The sequence below is a fragment of the Gopherus flavomarginatus genome, chromosome 25, assembly GCF_025201925.1.
Source record: "Gopherus flavomarginatus isolate rGopFla2 chromosome 25, rGopFla2.mat.asm, whole genome shotgun sequence".
Classification (NCBI taxonomy): domain Eukaryota; kingdom Metazoa; phylum Chordata; order Testudines; family Testudinidae; genus Gopherus; species Gopherus flavomarginatus.
The window spans coordinates 7,670,552-7,695,181 of NC_066641.1; the positions used below are offsets into that span (position 1 = coordinate 7,670,552).

Here is a 24,630-nt window from a genome sequence, read left to right on the forward strand (position 1 = left end):
TGTGCAAGCAAGTCCACCTTCCATGTCTTCACTGGAGCGTGCACAGGTGAGTTCACTGCAGGGTAATATTGTGGTCTTTCACCCCTCTACACCACAGAAATAACCAAAGGCAGCTGCTGCAGCAACTCGGGTTTCATGGTGGTGTGAATCTGAATCCTGCACCAGAGGCAGGGACATCCAGCTTGGTTGGAGGCTCTTATTTTAAAGGTAAAATAACATTCAGCAAATGTGAGGGGGGGGGACTGTCACAGCTGCCAGCTGTTCTGGTAAAGGAGCAATCAGTGTAGGGCATTGTTGTTTCCTTCTGCAGTTCAACTTTTGTTTCCATGTGTTTCCCACTTCTGGATCAACCCTCTCCCACCTCATGTCTATGTCCATTGTGGAAGAACTTTTCTTGGTGGGGGGGTGCCCAAAGCAAGAGCCAGTGATTGGGGAAGGGGAGGCTGAGGTTAGAGGGCATCTTGACCCCCTAGTGAGCATTGCTGCCATGTGTGGGGTTGGGATGGTTCCCCAAGCCCTAGCTCATGTGTGCCCCCATCTTGTAACAAGACACCCTTGGGATGCTGTCTATAGCTCTGGAGTTAAATCAGCAAGTTTCTACACTAAGCACTTGCCAAAAGTTGACACAACTAAATGACCTCTGGGAGGGGAAGAATTTCAGCTGGCTGCTTGCCCAAAATCCAACCCCAGGTTTCCATCTGAGGAAGGGTTAAAAAAAAACAAAAACCTCCACCACTTGTGGGCAGTCCCATGGCACAGGAAAATGTTCCTTCAAAACCCCAAAGCTGTGACCAACCCAGCCCACAGCAGCTTAGCTAAGGGATGGTGGCTGTGAGCCCAGACCTCCAAATCCCATGAGACCTCAAGCCTGGGTGGGGGGCTGGAAATCTCACAGGACCTGGCCTGTCCTTTTCACACGCTCATCATAAAACCCTTGCTGTGCTCAGAGCCCTGAAAGGTTAACTGAAGCCTGGCTCTTCAGAGATGGAACATTCACCTCTGTCATTGGCAAGAGCTTCGTTCTCACCTAGGCAGCAAGGTATTTACATGGCCTACAGCTCGAAAGTGTCTCTTTGGGTAGGTGCATGTGACAATGGAGCAGATGAACCACACTACGTGCTGCTGCTGTGCCCATTGTATTGGAAGATTTGGCACAGTCTGAAAAAGTTTAGGCTTTTGCATGGCCCTGTTCAGAGGGGACGTTTGACTCTACTGCAGCTCTGCCCAACTGTCTTGAGTACCAGCAGTGTTTCCACATGGGGCGAACAGACCCAGCCTCTCCATCCCCTCCCACACTAGCAGACCCACCAAAGCAGCATTTTATTGTAGTAATGATTTTATTTCCAAATTCACTTGTACAGCAACAATCAGTGTAAACCAGTTGTTAAAACACACACTACACTATGGACAGTCACAAACAGGAAGCTAAGCTAGGATGATCATACAGAGATTAAGCCCTCCTACCCCCCTCCCCCAAAATTAAAAAGGGAATCACAGGATTGCAAATACGGGAATTTGAAGTGGCAAAAGGACAATTATGGTAAGCATTTTTTGGAGTTCAGAAATATGGTTCTCTAGTGCCAGTTTTAACCCTTTTCAGACCAAAGGAACAATAAGTACATCAATGTACTATCCCTTTGCAGTAAATCTCAGGCCCTGGCTTAAGGCTCAGGTAGGTGACATCTATAAAATGACCATGTTCTATGGGTTGGGAGGTCAGGCTTGGCTCTCGGAGACTGGAGAGTTAAGGTGGGAACTGGGACTAGCTACTTTGCAGGAAGAGGTGTCAGAACTGCACAGGAAGGCTGGGACCCAGCCGGAGGGTAAAGAGAGCTGACAGCAGAGTAGGGGGCTGGAAAGGGCAGGGAGAAGCTCCAGAGACAGCAATGACTGTAGGACTCTTGACAGTAGCAAGTTGAAACATCGGGGAAGGGGGTTGATGGCAGATTTCTGTAAGCTCCCCACAAATGATGTTCAGGCCAGGGTTCTAAGGGTTAATAAAACTAACCCCCCCCCCCATTTCTAAACTCCAGCTTTTTACATTCTAAAGTAACTGGCTGCTGCCTGTGCCAAAAGTCATCAACTCCAAGCGTCTCTGCCTAGGCCAGGGGCCTGCAGCAAGACATAACTTTGGCCACACTGATCTCAGTCAAAGTTGGCTAAGCAGATTCACAGCATGGCAGGTACCCAGTCTTCAGCAGAAGCTGAAAAGGGTTAAAATGGTTCTCCCAGTTGCTCATTTACATAGGAACCCTAGGATATTTCTGTCCTGTCATCCCACAATGATACAAAGATAATCACAGACTTTACAGGTTCTTACAATCATAAGAGTCCAGTTAAGTGGAACTATTGGCAGGGACCCTTGCCATCCTCAGCAAGCAGCCAGCTGGCATTAGGCAATAAAGCATCCCATGCTGCATGTCTCCTCTGAGTGAACATGGAGACTCCTGTGGAAATAGGTGCTGGCCACTAGGCTGACTTGCTTGCCCTCAACTCCCCAGCTAGCATCTGCCTTTCAAAGTTCAAAGCTAAGCCAATGCTACAGTCAACCTTTGCTTGGTTCCTGAAGGACTGATCAGAATGACCACCACACCTGGCTGTGCTGCACCCTAGAGACATCAGACCATTGCTCATGGGCTAGAAACTCCAGGCTCAAATTTGTGCCACCCACCAAACCAGCTGAACTGACTCACAGCTTAAAAATCTACAACTCAACTTCAGCTCAGTTTGAAAGTAATTATAAGGAAACCAGTGTTGTGACCTCCTCTGCCCAGCAGCCAGCTCGAATGCAGTTTACCCACACTGGTACCTGCCACTGAGCTGCCTTCAGATTAGCTCATCTCTGGGGGAGTCAGACCATACACCAGAACCAAGACTCCTGCTGGCTCAGTTGTTTTGGTACAAGAGCAGCAGGCTGCTCTGTTCATACTGGGCCAAATCCTGCTGTTACCTCGGACTGGCTTGATGCTGGTAGGGAGCAGTATGGCCCCTGTTTTAATTCAGTGCTTGGTAGAGGATATTTCTTAGATGCTAACTCAGGGCAGTCGCTGCTCCTCATACAGGAGGTAAGGTTGCAACAAGCACTGCTACTGGAATACGATCTAGGATGCAATAGCCCTGTGCCTCTAAAACAGCGCAGTAGCACAGACAGAAGGGGCAGTTGCTGGCACCTTGCAGTTCACCCTGGGCTAATTCACCTTGGCAAAGGGCTGTTTGATGCAGGTCTCCCCAGTAAAATAGCAGGCACACGAACAGGGCTGAGCTGTTTGAAATCCTGCCACCGAGCATGGCAGTGGCCCTACACAGGCCCCTTGCTGGGTTCACTAAGGCTCTGTCACTGGGGGAACTGGGCCAGTGAATCCCCACTTCCACTAGAGCAGCAGCCTCAGCCTGTTCTATTGCCCTAATACTGACTTTTTAATGACATCTCATCCTCAGAATTAGCTTCACCTAAACCACATGTAGCCCTGCCCTTGAGCCAGGCAATTGGGGAAGGAATAGGAGCACATCTCAGACCAGAAGAGCTAAGCCTCTTTGGTGCAGCAGGTTGCTAGGAGGAACTGCATGCAGAGCAGGGGAAGGGCTGGCAAGCAGCAGCCAAGGCCCATGACCTCATGCTTGTTCTGAATAGGTTGCCCTAGCAACAAAAGCAGCAAGAGGAGGATATTTTCTTGTTTTAACCTTAATCTGCACTCAGGGTTGTGTAAACAAGTGGCTAAAACAAAGGGTTAGAATGGTGCAAACCCAAAGCATCTAATGTTTGACTTCAGGGCTCCACCAGCCCTGCCCAGCAGCGCTCAGCTCTTTTTATTGTGAAGGGCAGTTTTCGTTTGAAGGACAGAGCTTCTTGGCCAGGCACTGTGGCCACTGGAGAAGACGAGAGCATGCAAAGGTGGCAGCAGGGCCAGTAGCAGCTCCCCTACTCTTCCATAATTGACACTTGAAAGCCCCAAGAAGTCACCCTGGTATCAATGAGGCAGCTCTGGTCCCTGGTACTCTATTTAATCCCAAGCTAGAATTCAGGCAGCCCCATCCTGCAAGGCTGTGACTGTGACCCTCTGATGCACAGCCTCCAAGCCAGGTGCATGGACATGGTATCACAGACCCCCTCCCATGTCCAGCAATGAGTGTCTTATGCCCTGGCCTCTGACATCCCAAAGAGCTGCACTCACACCACTGGACAGGAGTGGTCTGCTAAGCTAGCACAGACGCCCGAGAAGCTGGGCCTGTCTTCTGCACAGGTTGTTCACAGTGTAGCCACAGGAGATGACTAACACACCACTTCCAGACGTTAAAGCTGCTTCTGCCTTATATCCCTGGGGAGCAGGGTGACCAGATGTCCTGATTTTATAGGGACAGTCGTGATTTTTGGGCCTCTCTTATATAAGCTATTACCCCCACCCCCATCCTGATTTTTCACATTTGCTCTCTGGTCACCTTACTGGGGAGTCAGCCTTGTGACCACGGGCCCTGTGATCAAAGACCATTTGTTAATGGCACAGAAGTGAGCCTTGTTCCCAGCCTCAAGGCAGCCATTGCATAGGGTGGGAACTAGCAGCTGGAGTTGCAGAACAAGGAACAGAGCTGCCCTCTGGTTCTCCCACCAGTGGGTTGCTGGGTAACAGAGGAAATGTCACTCCTGTGAAATCAAAGGCTTTACTGGTTGCTCCCCCACTTCTAATCCCAGCTCAATGACTCAGTGACACTTTAGGCAAATCGCTCCTCCCAGCCTGCCTCCCTTTCCCTTTCTGCAAAGGGGGCAGTACAGGGGTGCCAGGGACTGCAAACGCTTCTATGATTCGAAAATCCCCTGACCTCTAGCCCAAGCAGCCTGCTGGAGATCACCGGGAGGCGTTCAGTGGGTGGTACAAGAGGGGATCCGCTCTGCCTCCTTTTTAAAGTTTAACGTCCATTAAAATGCTGCCGGGATCTATAGCACTCATGGGTTCAAATGTGATCCAGAGAACAGTCATCACCAGGCCTGCAGAACTCCTATCGCCACTACCGAGCCCCTCAGGTGCCAACACCAGCACTTGGCTTCGGGAAAGGTTTTCCTGACAGTGGCTATGGAATAACCTATAGGAAGCCAGGGCAGACTCACCCCCTGGGGCATCTAAGGAAGATTGGAAAAAGCCTCAGAGGACACGTTGTAGGGCCCAGTCCTGCACAGGACGAGGGCTGGGCTCAGTGACGACCTCCAATTATCTCGCAGGACAATTCCACCAGCTAAGCAGTGCAATCACCTTCCATGATGAACTTCCAGAGTCGTCTCTCTTGTTTGAATTCCCAGAAAACATACACAGCTCATGGGACTAGAACCCTCCAGCTTCTGGAAACACATTTCCCATCCTGAGCTGCTACCAGGTCAGTGCTGACCCAGTTCAGTTCTACTGCATTTGTCTCTGGCTATATATAGCTAGATGTGCTCTCACCCTTTTCTGATTAAACAGACAACAGCGAGAGTCGCTTTGGCTGAATTCTAGCTCAGGACTGAGCACAGGGAGGCAGTTCAAAACCTACCTACTGAATTATACAACACATGCTTATAGAACAATCATCACCCTGGTGATTTCCAAGCATATACAGACAAATCCCACTATACAACACAAGGGGATGCCAAAGAAAAAATCCTAGACTCATCTACTCAACAGCTCCAGCATGAAATGCACCACTCCGACAAAACCAGGCCAGCCGGGACACACTTCAAGAGCATCCCTTTGCTAAATCAATTGATAGGCCCTAGTGTCATCATTACCACCGCCTGGAGCCAGTTTTTGGAGCTTAAAGGATGCAGGGGCCACCTGGGAGTATATGGGAGGGTGGGAGGGATTTATGGGCAGGCAGTTGGGTTTGAGAAGAGGGAAGCCCAATTTCTACACATCTTATCTCCTGGACGTAAAGATTTTCTTCCAAAATCGCTAGGTGAAATAGTGATACTATTTCCACCTGCCCGTGGCTCTGCCACCCTCTATCCATTGCTCTGACCAAAGAAACGTGCCTTCAGTCTAGGCATTGTTATGCTAACAAGATGGAGAACTCAAATCCCGCAGCTCTTAGCTGTCCTAGATGTGTCTAACTCAAGCGTCTCCCTTTTCGACTGGATGACAGCACAGAACACAGAAGTCCTCTATTCATTCAGCTCACATCAGGGCAAGAGAACTTTCACTTTGCAATGGCTAAGGCACCATCTCAGAAACAGACACAGAAGTTGAGAAATCTGTGTGGCCAGCCTCAGAGAATTCAAGTCCACATCAACCAGTCAGACAGACACAGATAAGCATGACCTTAGCCTCATGCCATGGCAGGAACAGAAAGGCTACAGGTACTGAGGGAGGGAAACAAATACCAGCCATCGCTCCATCTTCACACTATTTCTTAGGAATCCAGATGGGTCAGAATGGCCCCAGCACTCTGCTGTTTCTTACAACAGGTCGCCCAACCCACTCACCCAGCGTTTACAGCATGTAGTTGCCTTGCAGAGGGACTGCGCCCCAGGGTTGCCTGCACTCCAGAACACACAGTGCACAGGACACACGCTGGCAGGCATGGGAGTGGGATAGGAGGAAGAGGCAGTGAACTGGATACATGCCCAAGGCCATCAAATTAAGTAGGGTAAGAGGCCTCAGCCCAGGAGAAGAGCAGTGGTGGGAGCAGGCCTTGCCCCTAGAAGCCTGGGTTGAAGGCTGAAATCCTTTTGTAAGAGGAACAGCCTGGGAGAAAAAAGTCGCCAGCTGTTGTCATTAATACAAGTTAAAAGAAGGAGCCTTAAAACTGCATTAGTCAAACCAGAGAGCAGGCGAGATCCTTGCCTAGACAAAGGAACCAGCTCTGAGAACAGCAAGTTTGCCGTGGCTACTAGTACTCCCCCCTTTGGGACATGCCACTCGCTCCGAGTGTAGGGAAGCTGTGGGCTCCCAGGACTTGAAAGTCAGTTTTGCTGGGTATAAGGAATAACACTGGTGCCTTTTAATTAGAGGACAGACAGTTAGATCCTGGCTCCCAGCCTGTGACCTGGAATCCAAATAGCTTCGGGGCCAAATTCCAGGGGAGAAAAGGGCTGTTGCTGTCACATCCCTCCCCAAGAAGTCCCTGGGGAAGGTGGGTGGCCTCCCATACTGTCTCTGGGTTTCTACATAGTATTAACTAGTCTGAGATTTTCATCAGACACACAAGCGGGCGAGGTAATAGCTTTTATTGAACCAGCTTCTGGTGGTGGGAGAGACACATTTTCCAGCTACATCGAGCTCCTCCTCGGGTCCAGGAAAGGTGCTCGCAGTTACTCAGCTGTGACACCAAGTACTTTCCCAGACCGGAGGGAAGAGCTCTGTGTGGCTTGAAAGCTTGTCTCTCTCACCAACCAAAGCTGGTCCAATAAACACTATTACCTCACCCATCCTATTGTGTCATATCCTGGGAATGACACAGCTACAACACTGCATACATGAGATTTCCATGGTGAGTGCAGTGCCCCAGACTCCCCAGCAGGGGGCGGTCTGCTCCCAGGAAATTGCTGGGACAATTCAACATGTTTTAAGCAGGGGCTGGGTGGGTGAGTGCTGGAAACAACCAGGGATGTTGCTAGAGGTGGGGAGGTGCCGGTCTCACTGTATCTTTGGCAGGCTGGAAATTAGTCTGACTGAGATGGCCCTAGGGGAACAGGCTTGTACCTTGCTTGACGTTAAATTTAAGCGGCACCAACCTCTCCAGAAACCAAACTCCCTTGAGGGGGTGGGGGTGATCACTGGAAGATGAGGGTTTGTATCTAATGCTGTTACTGATTCTGAAGTCCTGGAGCCAGAGCTGAATGGACAGTAAAAGTAGGTTAAATCGTTACCCATTTGGGGGGCAGAGGGAGGGAGGAGTAGTTGTAAAAGGAACAGAGGAAGAAGGCCAGATTGATTTTTCTTTTCTTCTCTTCTCTCCGCCCACCGCCAGGCGATCACAAGCCCTGCTTGGCCAGGGAAGCAGACACTTCGTCAGCTAGCGTGGCCAGCTGGGGGGAGTCCACCATGTTGATACTGCCGGTGGAGGAGACATTGCTAAGGCGACGGGGGGAGGCATCTCCGGAGATGGTGGGGGACTTGTAGACGATTTCGGCTCCGTGGTCAGTCTTGGCTTTGGCATTCTCGCGGAAGGTCAGCTTGTGAGACTCGATCTGCACAAAGAAAAGGCGCAGGGTGAGCCCCGACATTGGGGGGGGAGGGTCAGTCGAGCCATGTGAGAGGCTTTGGTGAATGGTGAGTTAATGCTCTGTCCCCACCAGCCATGCCTGGGGTGCGGCGAGGAGGAAGCAGGTGAATGGAGGACAAGCACAGCACCTTCTGTTCCATGTTCAGCCCTCTGACAGGGTGGGGGCTGAAGCCTGAAGGAACCATTTGCCAATAACGGCCCAATGCCCTCAGGCAGATGAACCGCTAGCGGTAAAGGGAGGTGCCTGCAGGAAAACCAGGGCAGAACCTGGGCTCAACGAGCCTGCTTTGGCCTCACTTCAGCGGAGCAGTGACTTTCTCAGACCCCGGCCTAGCAAGGCCAAAAGCGGAGTCCCCTTTGCCAAACGCCGAAGAGGGGACCAGAGACAACTGATCGGCAGTACAGGGGCTAACGCTTTTGGCTTTTCATCACTGCAGGCCTGCTCTTATTCACTACGTTCAGGTAACAGCAAAGTGTGCTGGGGGGGGAGGGGGTCAGCCTGACCCCAAGTACCTCTTTGGGAGGCTTTGTCTTGGGGCTAGCAGCAGAGGTTGCTGCAAGTTAAGGTGAACAGGCAAATCTCAAAGGGGGAGGAAGGACCAGAACCTGCCCCCACCCAGTGTCCAATTACATGACTGTCACCATCACACACACACACGATCCAGCTGAGCACGCCGATACCGAGCATTTACAGACAGGCACCGGCGCCGCGCCCCTGGCTAGCGTTCGCCAAACCCCCCTCTACGGTGGAAGCTGATGAGTGACTACTTACTGGCATCGCCATCAGGCTGCAAGTCTGGGAGCGGGCTCTCCTCGGGGATGGCGGGCTCAGTGAGCAATGCCTGAGGCCCTGCGCTTTGGGACACACCATTTTGTGCACCACGTTCATCGTCTTTGCCCTTCTCTCTCTATAGGTGGAGAAATCAGTGGGGCGCAAAAGGGCGTCAGCGACAAAATGAACTGAATTAAAACCGACAGCAAAGAAATGAGAGGGGAGGAATAGGTCTGCAAAACGCATCAAAGGAGAGAGGGGAAATTCACTGAGCCCATAGAGAGAGAAAAAGAACGACAGGGCCAGGAGGTGTGGAGCTAGGCGGGAAAAAGAAAATCTCACTTGCTATGAGAAAGGAGATGCCCAGAGATACGATCCAAAGCAGATTCATAGGGAGAAGTGCAATTGAAGCCACAGCTGTAGCAGCAGCACCGAGGCCTGGTCCGCGCTGCAAAGCTTTACCGCACCTGAACGCAGCTGTCAAGAATCAGCGTCCCGAACCATCCTGTGGTCCTTAAACATCCTGCAGTCGCTAAGGGGATGTCTACTTTGCAACCAGAGACGTGGCTGCTCACATACCAGGCTACCTTGATTCTAGCTAGCTCAGCTAAAGACAACAGTGAAGATGTGACACATGGATCCACAAGGTGAGGACAAACCCAGGAGTCCAGCTAGCATTTGGGTATTCCTACCCGTGTACACGTGCAGCGTAGACACACTCGCACTCACCAAGCAAATGCAGACTATCTGGTTGTCTCACCCTGTAACTTTGGAGAGTTACTCCTGTGGGGAGGACCTCTGGGACGGAAGCAGCTTCATTTTCCAAATATCCATTTTCCCACCTCTCATGGCCAAGTACTAATTAGAACACAGTTGATGTTCCCATCCTCTCCTAGCCTAACAGCCACTAAGGCGAGAAACCGTCACAAGGAGCAGTGGGTGCCCAAACTGCTCCAGCCAAGGCCCATCCTGGCAGTTGGTCAGGGCCATGCCTAATTTCTCTAAAATGGAACCAACTGCAGCTTCCCTTGAACGGAGATACAGCCTAAAGAGACTACAGGTGCCACTCGATCCTGGTCCAAGCAGCTCCTCCCTGGATTAAGAGGGAACATTGCATATTGGGATTTGGCAGCTAGCAGCTCTGGGTTAAAGGGTGAGAACGGCCACCGGACACGAGAGGGACTGTGTAGGCTACACCGGGCCTGTACAGCGCATGTTACCCTCTTTGGTCTTTTGCAGATCTAACTCTGCAAACAAACAAACAAACTTCCTGCAGCACTGAGTCTCGGAGCTCGGCTCAACTCACTCAGGCTTGTGCTGCGGGGCTAAAAATAGCAGTGTCGACATTCCCGCTCGGGCTGGAGCCCGGTCTCTGGAACCCAGCAAGGGTCTCAGAGCCTGGACTCCAGCCCGAGCGGGAATGTCTCCATTGTAATATGGAACCCTGCAGTGTGAGCCCAAGTCAGCTGACCTGAGCTCGGAGACTCGCTGCCGAGGTTTGTTTTTTGCACTGTAGATGTAGCCGGAGTTATATTTATGTACCCAGAAGGTGTGATTTCAGTATCGTGATCACATGACTGAATGAGGCCTGTGGCTAAATTACAATACTGCGATACACAACCACATGGGATCAGAGAAGCCATGTTGGTGTGTTGTCAACTGCTCCAAATGGCAAAAGCTTCTAACTATGGCTCAGTGACTGTACAAGGAGATAAAAAGAAATGAAAAGATGCTTAAGCTGAACAAGGAAGAGAGTGGTACAGTACAGCTCGATGTGTAATGGCAGTGAGAGAAGGGGACGGAAGCCAAGTAATTCCTCAGTCAGAGAAGCTAGTGCATTTGCTGGAAGAGGCTGACAGCTAGAAAGTTTTTCAAGACATTTACAAAATGCATCTAAAAACCAAGTGCTGAAACACAGAGCTGAACAGAACCTTTCCATCTCGTCAAGTTTTTGATAAAAAGGTTGAACAATCAGCAAGACAACAATAACCTTCCCCCAGTTCACTCCTACTGCAGAGAAATCGAACACTTTGTCCCACTGTCCCCAAATTTGACTAATGAATCCACAAAACATCACCCCCATCCCAGCATCCTTGCATGGTTCCTGCCCAATTCATCCACCCAGTTGTGCTGTATTCAGTGTCTCATTTCAGATGCTGGTGCCCTTCACTTTGCTGTGAGAACATTTCAAGCACTATCATCCAAGTCTTCAGCCATAGGCTGTGTTTAAAAACAGGACTTTAATTTTTAGCTAATAAACAAAGACTGAATTATGAAGTATCTTCAATGTATATTTGTTTTAATGAACAATTTACTGCAGGTCTTAAAGAAAAAAAAAAAAAAGGTATCTGTGTATACACAGATCCAGATCCTTTAAAAATGCCATTTGTTGTTACTGGCTATTCATGAGGTCTGATCATTATTCAACTGACTAAATCTCACTGTTTGATATGCAGCCACATGGGTGTGTGCACACAGCAATACACCACCCTTCGTGGGGAACCGGTAATGGCACAGCAGGGCATTCAGCACTAAGAAAATCGACACAGACAGTCCAAGCAAGTTCTTAATTCATGTCTAAACAATGAAAATGAAAAAATAAATATATAAATAAATAAAATTATAAATAAAAATTATGTATTTGCAGTAGTCACACAACGTGCTAACAGCAAAAATATTTTTTTGCCCTGAACACGTTTTACAGAGTTTGTTGGCAGAGTCACACTCCGATTCGGCAGAGCACTATGCCAGTGCTTAACTTTAGGCAGGAGTAGTCTCAATACCTTTGACAGAACTAGTGTGTGCTTAAAGATAAGACTGCACATAAGCACTTTGCCTAGTCAAGGGTTTAACTGTTCAAATCACATCAATATCCTTCAAGCGAAGGACTACGCCTGCCCCCCTGCCACACACACCAGACTTTCGGATGTCAAATACTGCGGCAGCCCTATAGCCCGCCCAGCTGTTCAGCCCATGCTGGGAGACTGAAGTTTGAGGCCAGAAGAGAATATCTTCTCTCTGAAATGTCAACAAACTTGCTCATTTCTAATTAAAATCAAGTCTTTAATAGACTACTTCCCTGAAATGCCAGCTTCCCAGTCCAACAGTCTGCTTCATACTTTGCAGCTGAGGCTGAAAAAACCAGGTAAGATGCAAATCCAACTATAAGCTGTAACATCTTACAATAGGAAAGCTCGGGGCGTATGCCCATTCAGTTACACTGACATTTAGGGAACAACAGAAAAACTAGGAAAGCAAATAAAAAGAAATCACTTGATCATATTGTTTTGTTCTGACAAACCCCCATCAAGGATGGTCTAGATAATACTTAGTCCTGCCATGAGTGCAGTGGACTGGACTAGATGGTCCCTTCCAGTCCTATGATTTTATATCCATGTAATATATAATAAAATGTCTTGTTCATATTAAAATGCCTATTGGCTAAAGAATGGTGAATACAAACGCAACCCACTCCACCCCACCCTGGTAGTAAAAGGCCCCAAGAGCTCAAAATGCCCCAAATACTTAGATCTGTGCGTGTAACGTGTCGCTCTTTATCACAGACACTAATAGGATGGGTAGGCGTGGGACTTTTAAAAACATGCGGGAGAATAACGTCTATTGAGAGGAAGTTTCAACCACACATGCTGGGCCGAGTTGGACTATAGCCTGCAAGTTACCACTCACATTTGCATTAAAGCCACACACACACCTCTCATGGTTTTCTCCAAAAGGAAGGGATTGGCCAACTGTCAGTTTCTGCTACGCTGTGAACATCTCGCTATGGCAAAATGAACGTCCTGGTATTTATCTGCATAGCGCTAGAGTGATCACTCGTGTCCCACTTTCCCCTGCAGGGCTGCGTTTCTCTGAGCTCGGCAGGCAGCTCTGCTGACATGCGCTGTTGCCATGCTGACAGGTCACCGGCATGAAACCGAACCCGTTACTCAGAGGCACAAATGAGTCAGACGAATGGACAGATCAGGCCCCGACACAGAGCAGCATTTAAGCACATACTTCAACCCGCTGAAGTCCAGCTGACTTTAAAGTTAAGCCCGTGCTTGTATCGGAGTCCGAAACTTCCAGTGGGTGACAATTTACACCTTTTGAAAAGCAACCTCCAAGCGGACAGCAGGAGCACAGCTTCACTCAGATGTGACCGATTTCAGCTGCCACGCAACCCTCTCTCCCCAAAATGCTGTAGTGGCTTCAAGAACGGGGAAGGCTGGATAATCATGAGGAGCTGCGGCAGAGAACACACCCAGCATTCAGAGAAGAGGAAGCTTGTATGAAACAGGAATTGGATAAACTCGGTTGCAGCTGCTGTGTCCAGACCCTGATCTGTGTTTGCCCCCATACTCACTCCGACATGTACACAGAGCGCCTGCCCACCTGAGAGAGGACAGCAGGAGCGCTCAGTACCGTGCAGCTTTTTACCTTTTTATTCCCTCCTCCAGGGACATGGGTGATGTTATCTAATGACCCAATTTTCGACTGCACCTTCTCTTTGAAGTCCAGTTTCTCCGATTTCACCTCCACCTGGCCACCACCTGGAAGAGAGAGCAGAGTGGGGCTAAGTGCTGCTAGAGAACGAAACCCAGGTTTCCAGAGTCACGCATCTATTGTGCACTCTGCCTGTTTAACAGCGGTCACATCTGGGCGCCGAGATGTGCTGATGGATGGGGGGTGAGCAGAATAATGATGGTTAAATGGTACCCACACTGGCCATTCTAAGTCTCTCTTCCTCAGCTAGGGTGACCAGAAGTCCTGATTTTACGGGGATAGTCCATACATTAGCCGCATCCCATATCGATTTTTCACACTTGCTATCTGGTCCCTGTATCATCAGCCCAGCCCCACCTCTCTGCTCTTTATCTTGGCATGTCTAAAATTTAGGTTACAAGCTCTTCAGAGAAAGCCCTGGAAAGCTCAGGCACTACGAAGTCGGACAATACCTGGTTTATGATGAATGTTGCCCAAGGAACCACATTTGGATGTCACGTGGCTCAGGTCTACAGGCTTGTAAACAATTTGCACCTGTTTGTATCAAAAACAAAAAGGGAAAGGACACCCCATTTTTAGCATCACCGAGGATAAAAAAAAAAAAAAGCACAGAATACACTGGGACCTGATTCAGATTTGAGATAAAGTGCAGGTAAACCCCCATAAGATGAATACACTCCCAGTTACAGAAGAACTTGCCACCAGAAATCATGAAATCATTAAAGCACATGTGTAGCGGCCTCTCTAAAATCAACGTGTTCAGCATGCACAAGGTTATCATCCGTTCTCCACAGGAGGGGGAAAGCAAAGGCAGTTTAAAGTGCTTAAGTGAGAGGAAAAAAGTGGAATGTTGTTTAATTAAGTTTCATATTCAGATCATCCAAAAAAAGACATACTAAAGAGAAATTTACAACAAACAAATACCTTTTCTGAAGTAAAACTCAAAGTTTATGTCCACAAACACTGAAAGAACAGAAATGATCAATGTGCACAGAATAAGTGACTGAAATGTGTTTCTGAAAAAATGATGTAATGGAATTAAAGTTTTTCTTTAAAAAGCACAAGTTACAAAGTGATAGTTTTTAATACACAAAACCACATCATACAACATTACTTACAATGCATTTACAAATTTTGAGCCTGTCTGAATGTGTACATCTCATCATCTCATTTAAATGGTGCCATTTAAACCAACGAGTTCAAAGATTTCTCATCACATGACACTGAGCACCTAGAATTTTTTTTTTTTTTTTGGACATGCGGGTAACAGCCTTTGGAAACATTTAAACTGGTTAAACTAGACAGTAGTTCTGCAATACACACAACAGGGGCAGTTAAAGTAAATCTGGGTTTGTAGCTGTAAGAAAGATCACACTGAACAATCTGATGACAGATCATATTCTAGAAAGGCCTGGGATACATACAAACACCCACCCACCCACCAATGACAACATGAGCAGAAAACAGAAGGGAAAAACCATCCCCATATCCCTGAGAGTTACTTTAAAAGACAAATATCTGATAGTTATACCAGTGATAACAAGCCTTCCTTTATTTTAATGTGGTTCTTGCACATAGATACCAGAGCACACATTGTACACGCAAGGGAGAGTGAAACTGGAGAAAGAGAACCCTAGGGTTTGGCATCACAGAGGAGAGAGCTGGTAATGGTGACAGACACGGGGAAATTGCTCTTGCAATTCACGCAAGAGGGAAGAAAAGGATGACTCAGAGAACCCGAGCCGCTGCTGCTCTCTGTACCCACGGCTCCCCCACATATCCCAGGAAGTCTTCAACACCTTTCATTTAAATTAAGTAGTCACCAATAAAAGAATACAAGCTCGAACCAAACATATTTGAGCTCTGGGCCTACAGAGCCTTCCATCTTCAAAGCAGTTTACAAATAATAAATAGAAATTCTCTGCCCTTCTCTCCAACCCTTTTACAGACATTAACTAACCAACCCTCATGATCCCGCTGGAGGCAGAGAAAAGTCAACCCTATTTCAGAGAGGATACAGAGGCACAAAGCAAGCTGCCAGAGGGGATCCATGCCAGAGCCCAGATCAGATCTCAGAGATATCTGGCTCCGCCGGCAATGCTCAGACCACCCCTCACCTAATGCATCTCTCTGGTGGAGCAGAAAAAGGAGGTCTCACTGGATTATCAGATGACACCGCAGAGTGTCTGTGCCCAACGGTTACAAAAGAAAAAAAAAGATGAATGTTGCTATAGCAACAGCTCATTTCCCATTAACTAGCTGAGTTCTTACTGGCAAGAAACATGAATTCAATTGCCCACACTAGAGTGAATCAGTGGCAAGAGCAGAGACTGCTGGCCTCTCACAAAGGACACACAGCAGCACCATGTAAACTGGGGAAAAATCAGACAGCGTGGGGCCCTATGCGGAGAAAGCACAACCCCTACCACCACCCCCGAGGCCAGGTCCTTCTGCCAGCCCAGCCCCTGGGGGAAGGAAAGGCAGCCACAGAGAGGAGAAAACAAAAGGAAGTCAATTGCTTTGAAAAGGTCTGAGAGCTGCTGATAAGCAGAAGTAGGGTCCTACCAAATGCACAGCCATGAAAAAAGCAACACGGACCGTGAAATCTGGTCTCCCCCCGTGAAATCTAGTTATTTGTGTGCTTTTAACCCTGTACTGTACAGATTTCAGTGGAGAGACCAGCGTTTCTCAAATTGGGGGTCCTGACCCAAAGGGAGTTGCAGGGAGGTTATTTCGGGAGGGGTCATGGTATTACCACCCTTATTTCTGTGCTGCCTTTCGAGCTGGATGGCTGGAGAGAAGCAGCTGTTGGCTGGGCGCACAGCTCTGAAGGCAGCGCGGCAGCCAGCAGCAGCGTAGAAATAAGTGTGGCAATACCCTACCACGCCACCCTTACTTCTGCGCTGCTGCCACTTTCAGACCTGGGCAGCCGGAGAGTGGCGGCTGTGGACCGAGGACCCAAGTCTGCAGGCAGCAGCGCAGAAGTAAAGGTGGCAAGACCATATTGTGTCATCCTTCCTTCTGTGCTGCTGCTGGCCATGGCTCTGACCTGGGCTCCCGGCCAGCAGCCGCCGCTCTCCAGCTGCCCAGCTCTGAAGGTAGAGCCACTGCCAGCAGCAGCAGAGCCATAAGGATAGCCCTCCCCCCACAATAACCTTGTGACCTCCCTACAACTCCCTTTTGGGTCAGGACCCCTATGGTTACAACACCGTGACATTTCAGATTTGAATAGCCAAAATCACGAAATTTATGATTTTTTTAAATCCCATGATCTTGAAATTGACCTAGATGGACCGTGAATTTGGTAGGTCCCTAAGCATAAGACAGCTCCCATATGCTGGTCACAGAGAGCACAGTGGCCACTCATCTCTGTGATAGTCTTTCCCTTGGCTCTGTCATATTCTCTCCTGGCTTTATTATCCTTGAGCCAAATTGTGCCCTCAGAGATATGGTGCAAGTCCATTAAGTTACTCCAGAGTTTCAGCAGTGCAATCGGGAGCTCAACATGCAGTTTTTGTTCCTTTTTCCTGGACCGTACGAGTAGAGGTAAAACGTTTGGGCTGGGCGTGTATTTGCAAACTGTATGTAACTCTGAGTGGGCCCCTAACAAGCTGCCAGTGTCACTATAAGGGTGCCTCCATTTAAGCTAACAGCTTAAATCGGAACATCCCCCTGTCCATATCAGCAAGTCCAGCAAAACTCTGATCAGTCCTCTCAGGCCACTGCCTAAAGCATGCCGGAGACACTGTCATTAACAAGTAGATGCATGATCTTTAAAAGGACCCTGCCACCCATGTACCATCCACTGCCTGAGTTTGAACATAGCTCTCGGGCAGTGACTGGGTCTTTCACGTGTTTTATATGGTGTTGCAACTGGAGACGGCACTTTGCAGAACTAGGGGACCTCAGTTTGCCTGCACTTCCTAAGCTACCGTCCACAGCAGCGACTGGCACACAGAGAGCGTTAGTATCCATCTAATCTTCTGTCTGGTACAATCACTCCATTCTGCTGACAACAAGGCACTTATACTTCCAGGTAGCTAGAAACCTCTGGGTTAACAGGATATTTTCTTATGGAACACTGTCTTCTTGAAGGATTTTCAGTTAAAATCAGTTCACACGATGCACGTACAGGACTCGATCGAGTTTATCTAACGAGGTCTTCCATGTTAATGGGTTAATTTATTGCACATCACCAATAGCTATCCGAACGCGTGGTCGCTGAAGATAGCATTGGAGGTTTAGCGTACACAATCATGCCACTATTAGTAAGGTTTGTTATAGTGCATGAAAGTGTGAAAGTACTCACACTGCCTCCTCCTGGACTGTGTTTGATATTATCCTTTGAGCCACACTTGGATTGAACGTTGCTAAGATCCAGCTTCTTATTCATTATCTGCACCTTGACAGCCAGAAAAAAGCATGAGTAACACCACCACCATTCAGAGATCAACTCTGTGTTAAACCACCCAAACAACAACCCAGAGCACCACACAGTAGAGAGAGCAGTGCCAATGGGCTGGTTCAATCTTGCTTTGTCTGCTCAAGTTACTGGTTCTACAGCAGCCTGGTTAGAGCCGAGATAAAAACTGCTTGTCTCCAGCGTAGGTAGCCCCAGTTTACAAGCTAGAAAAACCCAGCAAAAAACCCAGCTGTCCAAGTTTCCTTCAGCACATTCAGAGGGAAACACGCCAAGTAATAAGTGGGTCGGAAAGTGCTCTCGAATTCCAAGTGATGAAAATGAAAACTCTGCTGGGCTCTGCATAAATTCCCCAGCTCTAATCTGGTGGGGTTAGAGAAGAGATGAGCCTGAAGCCACCCCCCAGCCGCCCCGATCCAAACACCGTCAGACTGGAGAAGCTGCAGCAGAGCGGACTCGCTTTCACTCAGAGCTGAGTGACTGAGAACAGAAGGGACAGAAACAGACAGCTAAGAAGAGCACAAACCAGAAATACGGTCAAATTCCACACACGGGTTCAGAGGGATTCAAACATCTGAGACAGAAAGAGCTACAAAGGAATGGAGACCAACATCTTTGTACTTTATAAGGTCTTAAATTCTAGGTAAAATGGGCAGCCCAGCTCCATTACAAACGAGGCTAAAGGATTTGCCTCTTTGTATAGCTGTAGATATGAAATACAGAGTCACTGTTTCTAAATGCACATGTACACAAGCTAGAAATCTACCGGTGACTTACATACTGTTATGCTCAGAGTGCCTGGTCTGTCACTAACTGAGACCGATCTACAGACAGATTTAGTGCCAGTATAACCATTTTAATTTGGGATGTGTTTTTACAGCTATGGTTATACCAGTACAGCCCCCAGTGTGGACACAGTTATATTGGGACAAAGGCACCTTATACCACCACAGTTTATCCCCCTCCCCATAAGGTGGTCAAACTAGATGATCAAATGCTATTTACTGGCTTTGAAATCTATGAATCTATAAGCACCTTTCTACCAGTATAACTGCATTCACACTAGAGGAGTTGTTCTGTTTTAACCATGCCAGTACGACTCTGCGTGCAGACAAGCCCTCAGTTTACTTTATGAGAAAGTTACTGTTTAGTAAGAGCAGAAGAAATCCTCACTTCACTAACTCCACTGCCTGGTGGGCTGCGTTCTCCGTTCCTTGGTCATTCGGCAGATGCACATTTCAGCAAAGCTTCTGGCTGCTGTAACCGGTTATTGCTGCTACCATGAAGGCTGCGTCCCAGAGCTCCTTTCTACATTTCATTTTTAAAGGGCTGATGATGGAGATGTAGAAACTGGGGGCTGATGAAACTTTTTTTAGTCTTAGCATGATTAGTCATTCTGCAAATCTGGAAACAAATCAGTTTGGACGGGTTTTTAAAACAACAGCATGTCATTAAGTGACTCTGCAGCAGTGCACTTGCACAGACAGTCCAACGAACACATAATATGTCTGAGGGCTGGTCCACACTACGGGGGGGAAATCGATCTTAGATACGCAACTTCAGCTACGTGAATAACGTAGCTGAAGTTGAATATCTAAGATCGGATTACTCACCCGTCCACACTGCGCGGGATCGATGTTCGCGGCTCTCCCTGTCGATTCCGGAACTCCGTTGGGGTTGATGGAGTTCCGGAATCGATATAAGCACGCTCGGGGATCGATATATCGCGTCTAGATGAGACGCGATATATCGATCCCCGAGCAATCGATTTTAACCCGCCGATACGGCGGGTAGTCTGGACGTAGCCTGAAACAAGCAATTCAGTTAGATGTTGGTGTCTCTCCCCTGACGTTTGTTTTTCCTTAACTACCTGCTGTCTGCCTTTCCTCCAAGTGCACTGGGCTGCCATTATCCATTAACAGGGAAATACCTGGAACATTTAGCAGTCAATAAACACCTTCTCCACTTCCCACGCCCAGTCCTGGGCTCCATCCACTAGATTACGCTGCCTTGCAAAAGCTCAAACTTTTTCCATTTGTTCCGGACACTGTAGCTACATTTATCCTACTAAGGGGATCATAAGACCCGAGCATACTTAACAGCAGTAAGATCCCCAGAGGACCACCACCCATTTCCCCCCCACATAGCGGAAACCATCTTGAAGTTCAGCTGTTCTTATTCTTATTGTAAAAAAAAGGAAACAGAAGGTCACTCGTTAGGATGATGGTGGAGGGTTAAATAACTGACTTCAAAGCGGAAATGGCTTATTACAACAAGCACAGACTTTAATCAATTTCAATAAACTGACTTTTCACTTTTGAACCCACTGGACTATTGCAATTTTGAAGTCCGCCAGTTCCAGTTTACTGCGTGTCCTAAGGCAGGCGGTTGGAATGCGGCTGTTCACGCCAGAAGCCAGCGGGAAAGGTTTGTACTGTTGGAAGAATGGGGAAACGTCTCTAGAGTGGCACATCAGCTCTGCTCTGAGTACTCTGCAGAAATGGTTGGTATCAACGGTATCGATAAGGAGGACTGCAATTTTAGATGGCATCACAAACCAGCACTGACTCCAAAAGCCACTTAATACATTGTAATAAAAATGCAGAACGTGACTATTTAATTGATAATTGCCAGTGACAGCAAAAAATGCTCCTTTTAAAAAATGTTACCTAAAATACTACAAAAAGCCACTCGGGTGACATACCAATGTTATATCTAAATGCCGATGCCACACATTTACCCAGTCACTCAGCAAATCTCCTGTATAATCACACAAATGGCTCCCAACCAGCCGCTGAGGACAGTACACGAGGTACATAGTGCTCCATCCTTCAGAGAAATGCAAGCTCTTGTAATTGGACCTACTGTCTGTTAGACACCTATCTCATAGAACTGGAAGAGACCTTGAAAGGTCATTGAGTCCAGCCCCTTGCCTTCACTAGCAGGACCAAGTACTGATTTTGCCCCAGATCCCAAAATGGCCCGCTCAAGGATTGAACTCACAACCTTGGGTTTAGCAAGCCAATGCTCAAACACCTGAGCTATCCCTCCCCCCATGCAGCAAGTTTGGTTTTGGCCAGCAGTGCCCTCCAGTGTGCATTCGCCCCTCGGAAGTGGGGAGAAGGGATTCTTCACTGCCCTATGTTGATGAGATGTACAGTGGTATCTAGTCCCTCAATTGTCTGCCTAGGACGGATCAGGACCCCGATCCAACAGGCTGAGAGCAGTGGGAAAAATCTAAGTACAGGGGACGGAGGTGGCCTGGAATTCAAGTGAAAACAAGACCCCTCAGAAGACAATGAACTCCTTTGTCGACTGGTTCCTAAAGATGATTCTATCTGAGGGTCAACAATTGTTTTCTGTTTTCAACAGGTTATTTAAAAGAACCATTTTTAGTTTGACTGGCAGCCCAGACTTAATACATCCCTTCTCCTAAGCACACAGCCTTCCCCCTGCACACCTAGACAGCCCCCATTGTCGTGGGGTTCTCCTTGTAAACGGGATACAGTGAGGTCCACAAAAGGAACCATGCAGCTGGAAGGCTCATGTTTGTTTTAATTATTTGTATTTCCATCAACTACTTTGCTCAGACATTTACGCTCGTGCTCCCTCCCACTGCTCCCCTTCACTGTCTCAACATCGGCTGTTTTACCGTTCCAGACACAAGTCTAAACTCCGCCCTCTGATACAAACCCAGCTCCCACTGAGCCCTCGTTGCCAAGTAGGCCAATGGCATATTGGGCTGCATTAGTAGGAGCACTGCCAGCAGATTGAGGGACGTGATTATTCCCCTCTATTCAGCACTGGTGAGGCCACACCTGGAGTACTGTGTCCAGTTTTGGTCCCCCCACTACAGAAGGGATGTGGACACATTGGAAGGAGTCTAGCGGAGGGCAACGAAAATGATTAGGGGGCTGGAGCACATGACTTACGAGGAGAGTGTGAGGGAACTGGGCTTGTTTAGTCTGCAGAAGAGAAGAGTGAGGGGGGATTTGATAGCTGCCTTCAACTACTTGAAGAGAGGATCCAAAGAGGATGGAGCTCGGCTGTTCTCAGTGGTGGCAGATGACAGAACAAGGAGCAATGGTCTCAAGTTGCAGTGGGGGAGGTCTAGGTTGGATATTAGGAAACACTATTTCACTAGGAGGGTGGTGATACACTGGAATGGGTTACCTAGGGAGGTGGTAGAATCTCCTTCCTTAGGAGTTTTTAAGGTCAGGCTTGACAAAGCCCTGGCTGGGATGATTTAGTTGGGGTTGGTCTTGCTTTGAGCAGGGGGTTGGACTGGATGACCTCCTGAGGTCCCCTCCAACCCTGATATTCTATGATTCTGTGGCGGAAGAGAGGTGCAAAGGTTGAAGGTAGAATTTGGCCCTGGGGTTGGAGGCCTATGAAGTAGTTTGTGTCATGCGGGAAGCTGGCATGATGGTGGAAGGGGATACGGAGAATACAGTCTGGAGGGACCTTAAGGGAACCTCTAGCTGATGCACTGCTCCTATAGTCCGTGTGTCCCTGGCAACCGCAAAACTCCATTAAAGTGAACGCACCAGAAAGAGTCCACGAGCTTTAAAAACAGGTATTACCCATTACTCGATAGCATCTCAGCTTCCCATGGTCTCTAAAGGAAAGTGCAGCAGAACCTTCAGAATGAGACATGGTAGTAGGAAACTATTTTCATGCACATGACTGGAGAGAAAGTCACATAAGACTTGATTAAGAGCTTGTGAGCCTTCCCAGACCAGATAGTAACCCCGCTGCTCCAGGGACAAATTGCTTGATCATTATATTGAGTGAGAAAAGTGCCTAAGGGTACAGCCCGGCCCGGCTAGCAGGGATCGCACTAGGGCTCTAAGCTGTGCAGACAGCGCTTTGAGGCTGCCGCTTGGACTGGAGCCCAGGCTCTGCAGCCCACGCCCCCTCCCTTGGCTCACTAAGCCAGGCCAGCAATTTCAGCATAACCACCCGATTCCCTTGATGAGATTCTAAACCAGATACTGGCTGGAATTTAGGCAAGCTACTGTCATCCACTGCTGCTGCTTCAACATGAGAGGCCGCAAGCAGCTCTTCTATTATAAATCAAGAGAGAGCTCTCCGCTGTAAGCCAAAACTCCATGCTACATCCGCTGACACTCACGTGGAAAGCAGATATAGGATTTACCTTTCCACCTCCTGGCTGGTGCTTCAGGTTTTCAGTGGAACCAATCTTGGACCTGACGTTTTTCAGATCAGGCATGGGGGCGGTAGACGTCTGCAGGCGGCTCTTGGCAGAAGCAGGGGATTTCGGTGGCGTGCGAACCACTGCCACCTTCTTGGGCTCCCTGTTCGGGGGAGTTGGCAGGGAGGGCGTGCGGGAACGGCTGCCGGGAGTGCCGGGTGAGCCAGGGCTGCTGTAACCACTTCTGTCTCCAGACTTCACCGGTTCACCTGAAATTCACAGACACACATGTAACAGCAGGGTGGAGGCACGGGTTGCTGTGCAATGTGCTGCCAACGTTTACAGAATGGATCGATCTACTCCAAGAATGCCTACCTGCTATTCGACATGCGGAACGCCCACGGAATCAACATTCACAAGTTGCTCCGATTGTTACTTACCAGCCAGGGGATGACTAGTACTGACCATCCCCCTACGAGGTCACAGTCTGGGGAGGATCTTGGTTTACAAAGGGAGGGGCTAGCTAGAAACAAATACCCGTGAATCGAGGCGATGGAGTAACGATTCTGCAGAGGAGAATCCTGAAGGAAGGGACAGGCACAGCGCGGGGGATCACAGGGGTTGGGAAGGAAGGCACTTTTATCTAAGGATTTCAAGGCACTTTGCAAACATTTAGTTAAAAATAATACCTACCTCTTCTGTACACTTTTCCATCAGCAGATCTCAAAGCATTTTACATGGAGGTCAACATCACTGCCCCCATTTAACAGATGGGGAAACTGAGGCACAGAGCGGGGGGATGTGGGACAGCTTGCCCACAGCCACCCAGCATGAATGGCAGAGGCAGGAATGATAGAATGGTTGTTTGGAGCTTTACATCCGAGCTGACCCACGCTCAAAACCCAACCAGCGTTCTTAGGCAATACCCACCATGGTTCTTACCAACATCTGTATGGAATGAAACCCAGGTAATCTGACCCCTAATCTGCCTCTTGAACTAACCAGGACACAGACTCTCTCTTTCTCAATCTCACTCACTCAGGACCAGTGTGGGAGCTGGGGGAGACTAACACTTTTTGTTGACTTGCTCCATGCAATAGGAGTGGAACAGTGCTGGGAACCTGCATTTCTGCAATTTCAATTTAACAGCGAATGAGAGCCCGGTCCCAACACAAAAAATTGAGCTGGTTTTCTGAACACAGATCATGAAAAACTAGCTTTGTACAGGGCTGTGACATTAACCTCTCAATGCCTGTGAAGCTACAAACAAAAATATTCATATGCAATTTTTGTAATTAAAAAAAATATGAAAAAGGAGAAACACTGACATTGCAAAATATTTTTAAAACAGCTCAGACAGCTGAGCAGCTTGACTGTTTCCAAGATCGAACGGGGGGGGGGGGGGGGGGGGGAAGCCTTACATTTTACCTTTCTCAGATTTTGCTGCTGTGGTAGGCGGCTTTCTCTGCTCCTTCCTGCCAGCTGAAAGAAAGTTAAAGAAACTTTAGTAAAATCAATTACGCTTCAAACGTTAAAGGTTTTAGCGGTGTCTGGATGAACAGAAGAAATATTCAGCAGGACACATGATTT

General features: G+C 48.3%; 1 protein-coding gene across 22 annotated transcripts in view; it reads right to left on the reverse strand.

The window, feature by feature from the left end:
• Positions 1 to 1,318: 1,318 nt before the first annotated feature.
• The window catches only part of MAPT (microtubule associated protein tau), a 91,576-nt gene continuing 68,264 nt past the window's right edge, over positions 1,319 to 24,630 (reverse strand). For 16 of the 22 annotated variants that reach the window (XM_050935033.1, XM_050935032.1, XM_050935031.1 and 13 more), the window contains 6 exons: positions 24,469 to 24,522; positions 23,044 to 23,309; positions 17,775 to 17,867; positions 13,918 to 13,999; positions 13,400 to 13,512; positions 1,319 to 8,155 (listed from right to left, as the gene is read on the reverse strand). In XM_050935033.1, coding sequence (XP_050790990.1) covers positions 7,940 to 8,155; positions 13,400 to 13,512; positions 13,918 to 13,999; positions 17,775 to 17,867; positions 23,044 to 23,309; positions 24,469 to 24,522 — 824 coding nt within the window. In that variant the 3' untranslated portion in view covers positions 1,319 to 7,939. Of the gene's footprint in view, positions 8,156 to 8,962; positions 9,099 to 9,699; positions 11,540 to 13,399; positions 13,513 to 13,917; positions 14,000 to 17,774; positions 17,868 to 23,043; positions 23,310 to 24,468; positions 24,523 to 24,630 lie in introns of those variants that run through there. The other 6 variants (XM_050935046.1, XM_050935025.1, XM_050935045.1 and 3 more) reach the window with 4 other exon arrangements.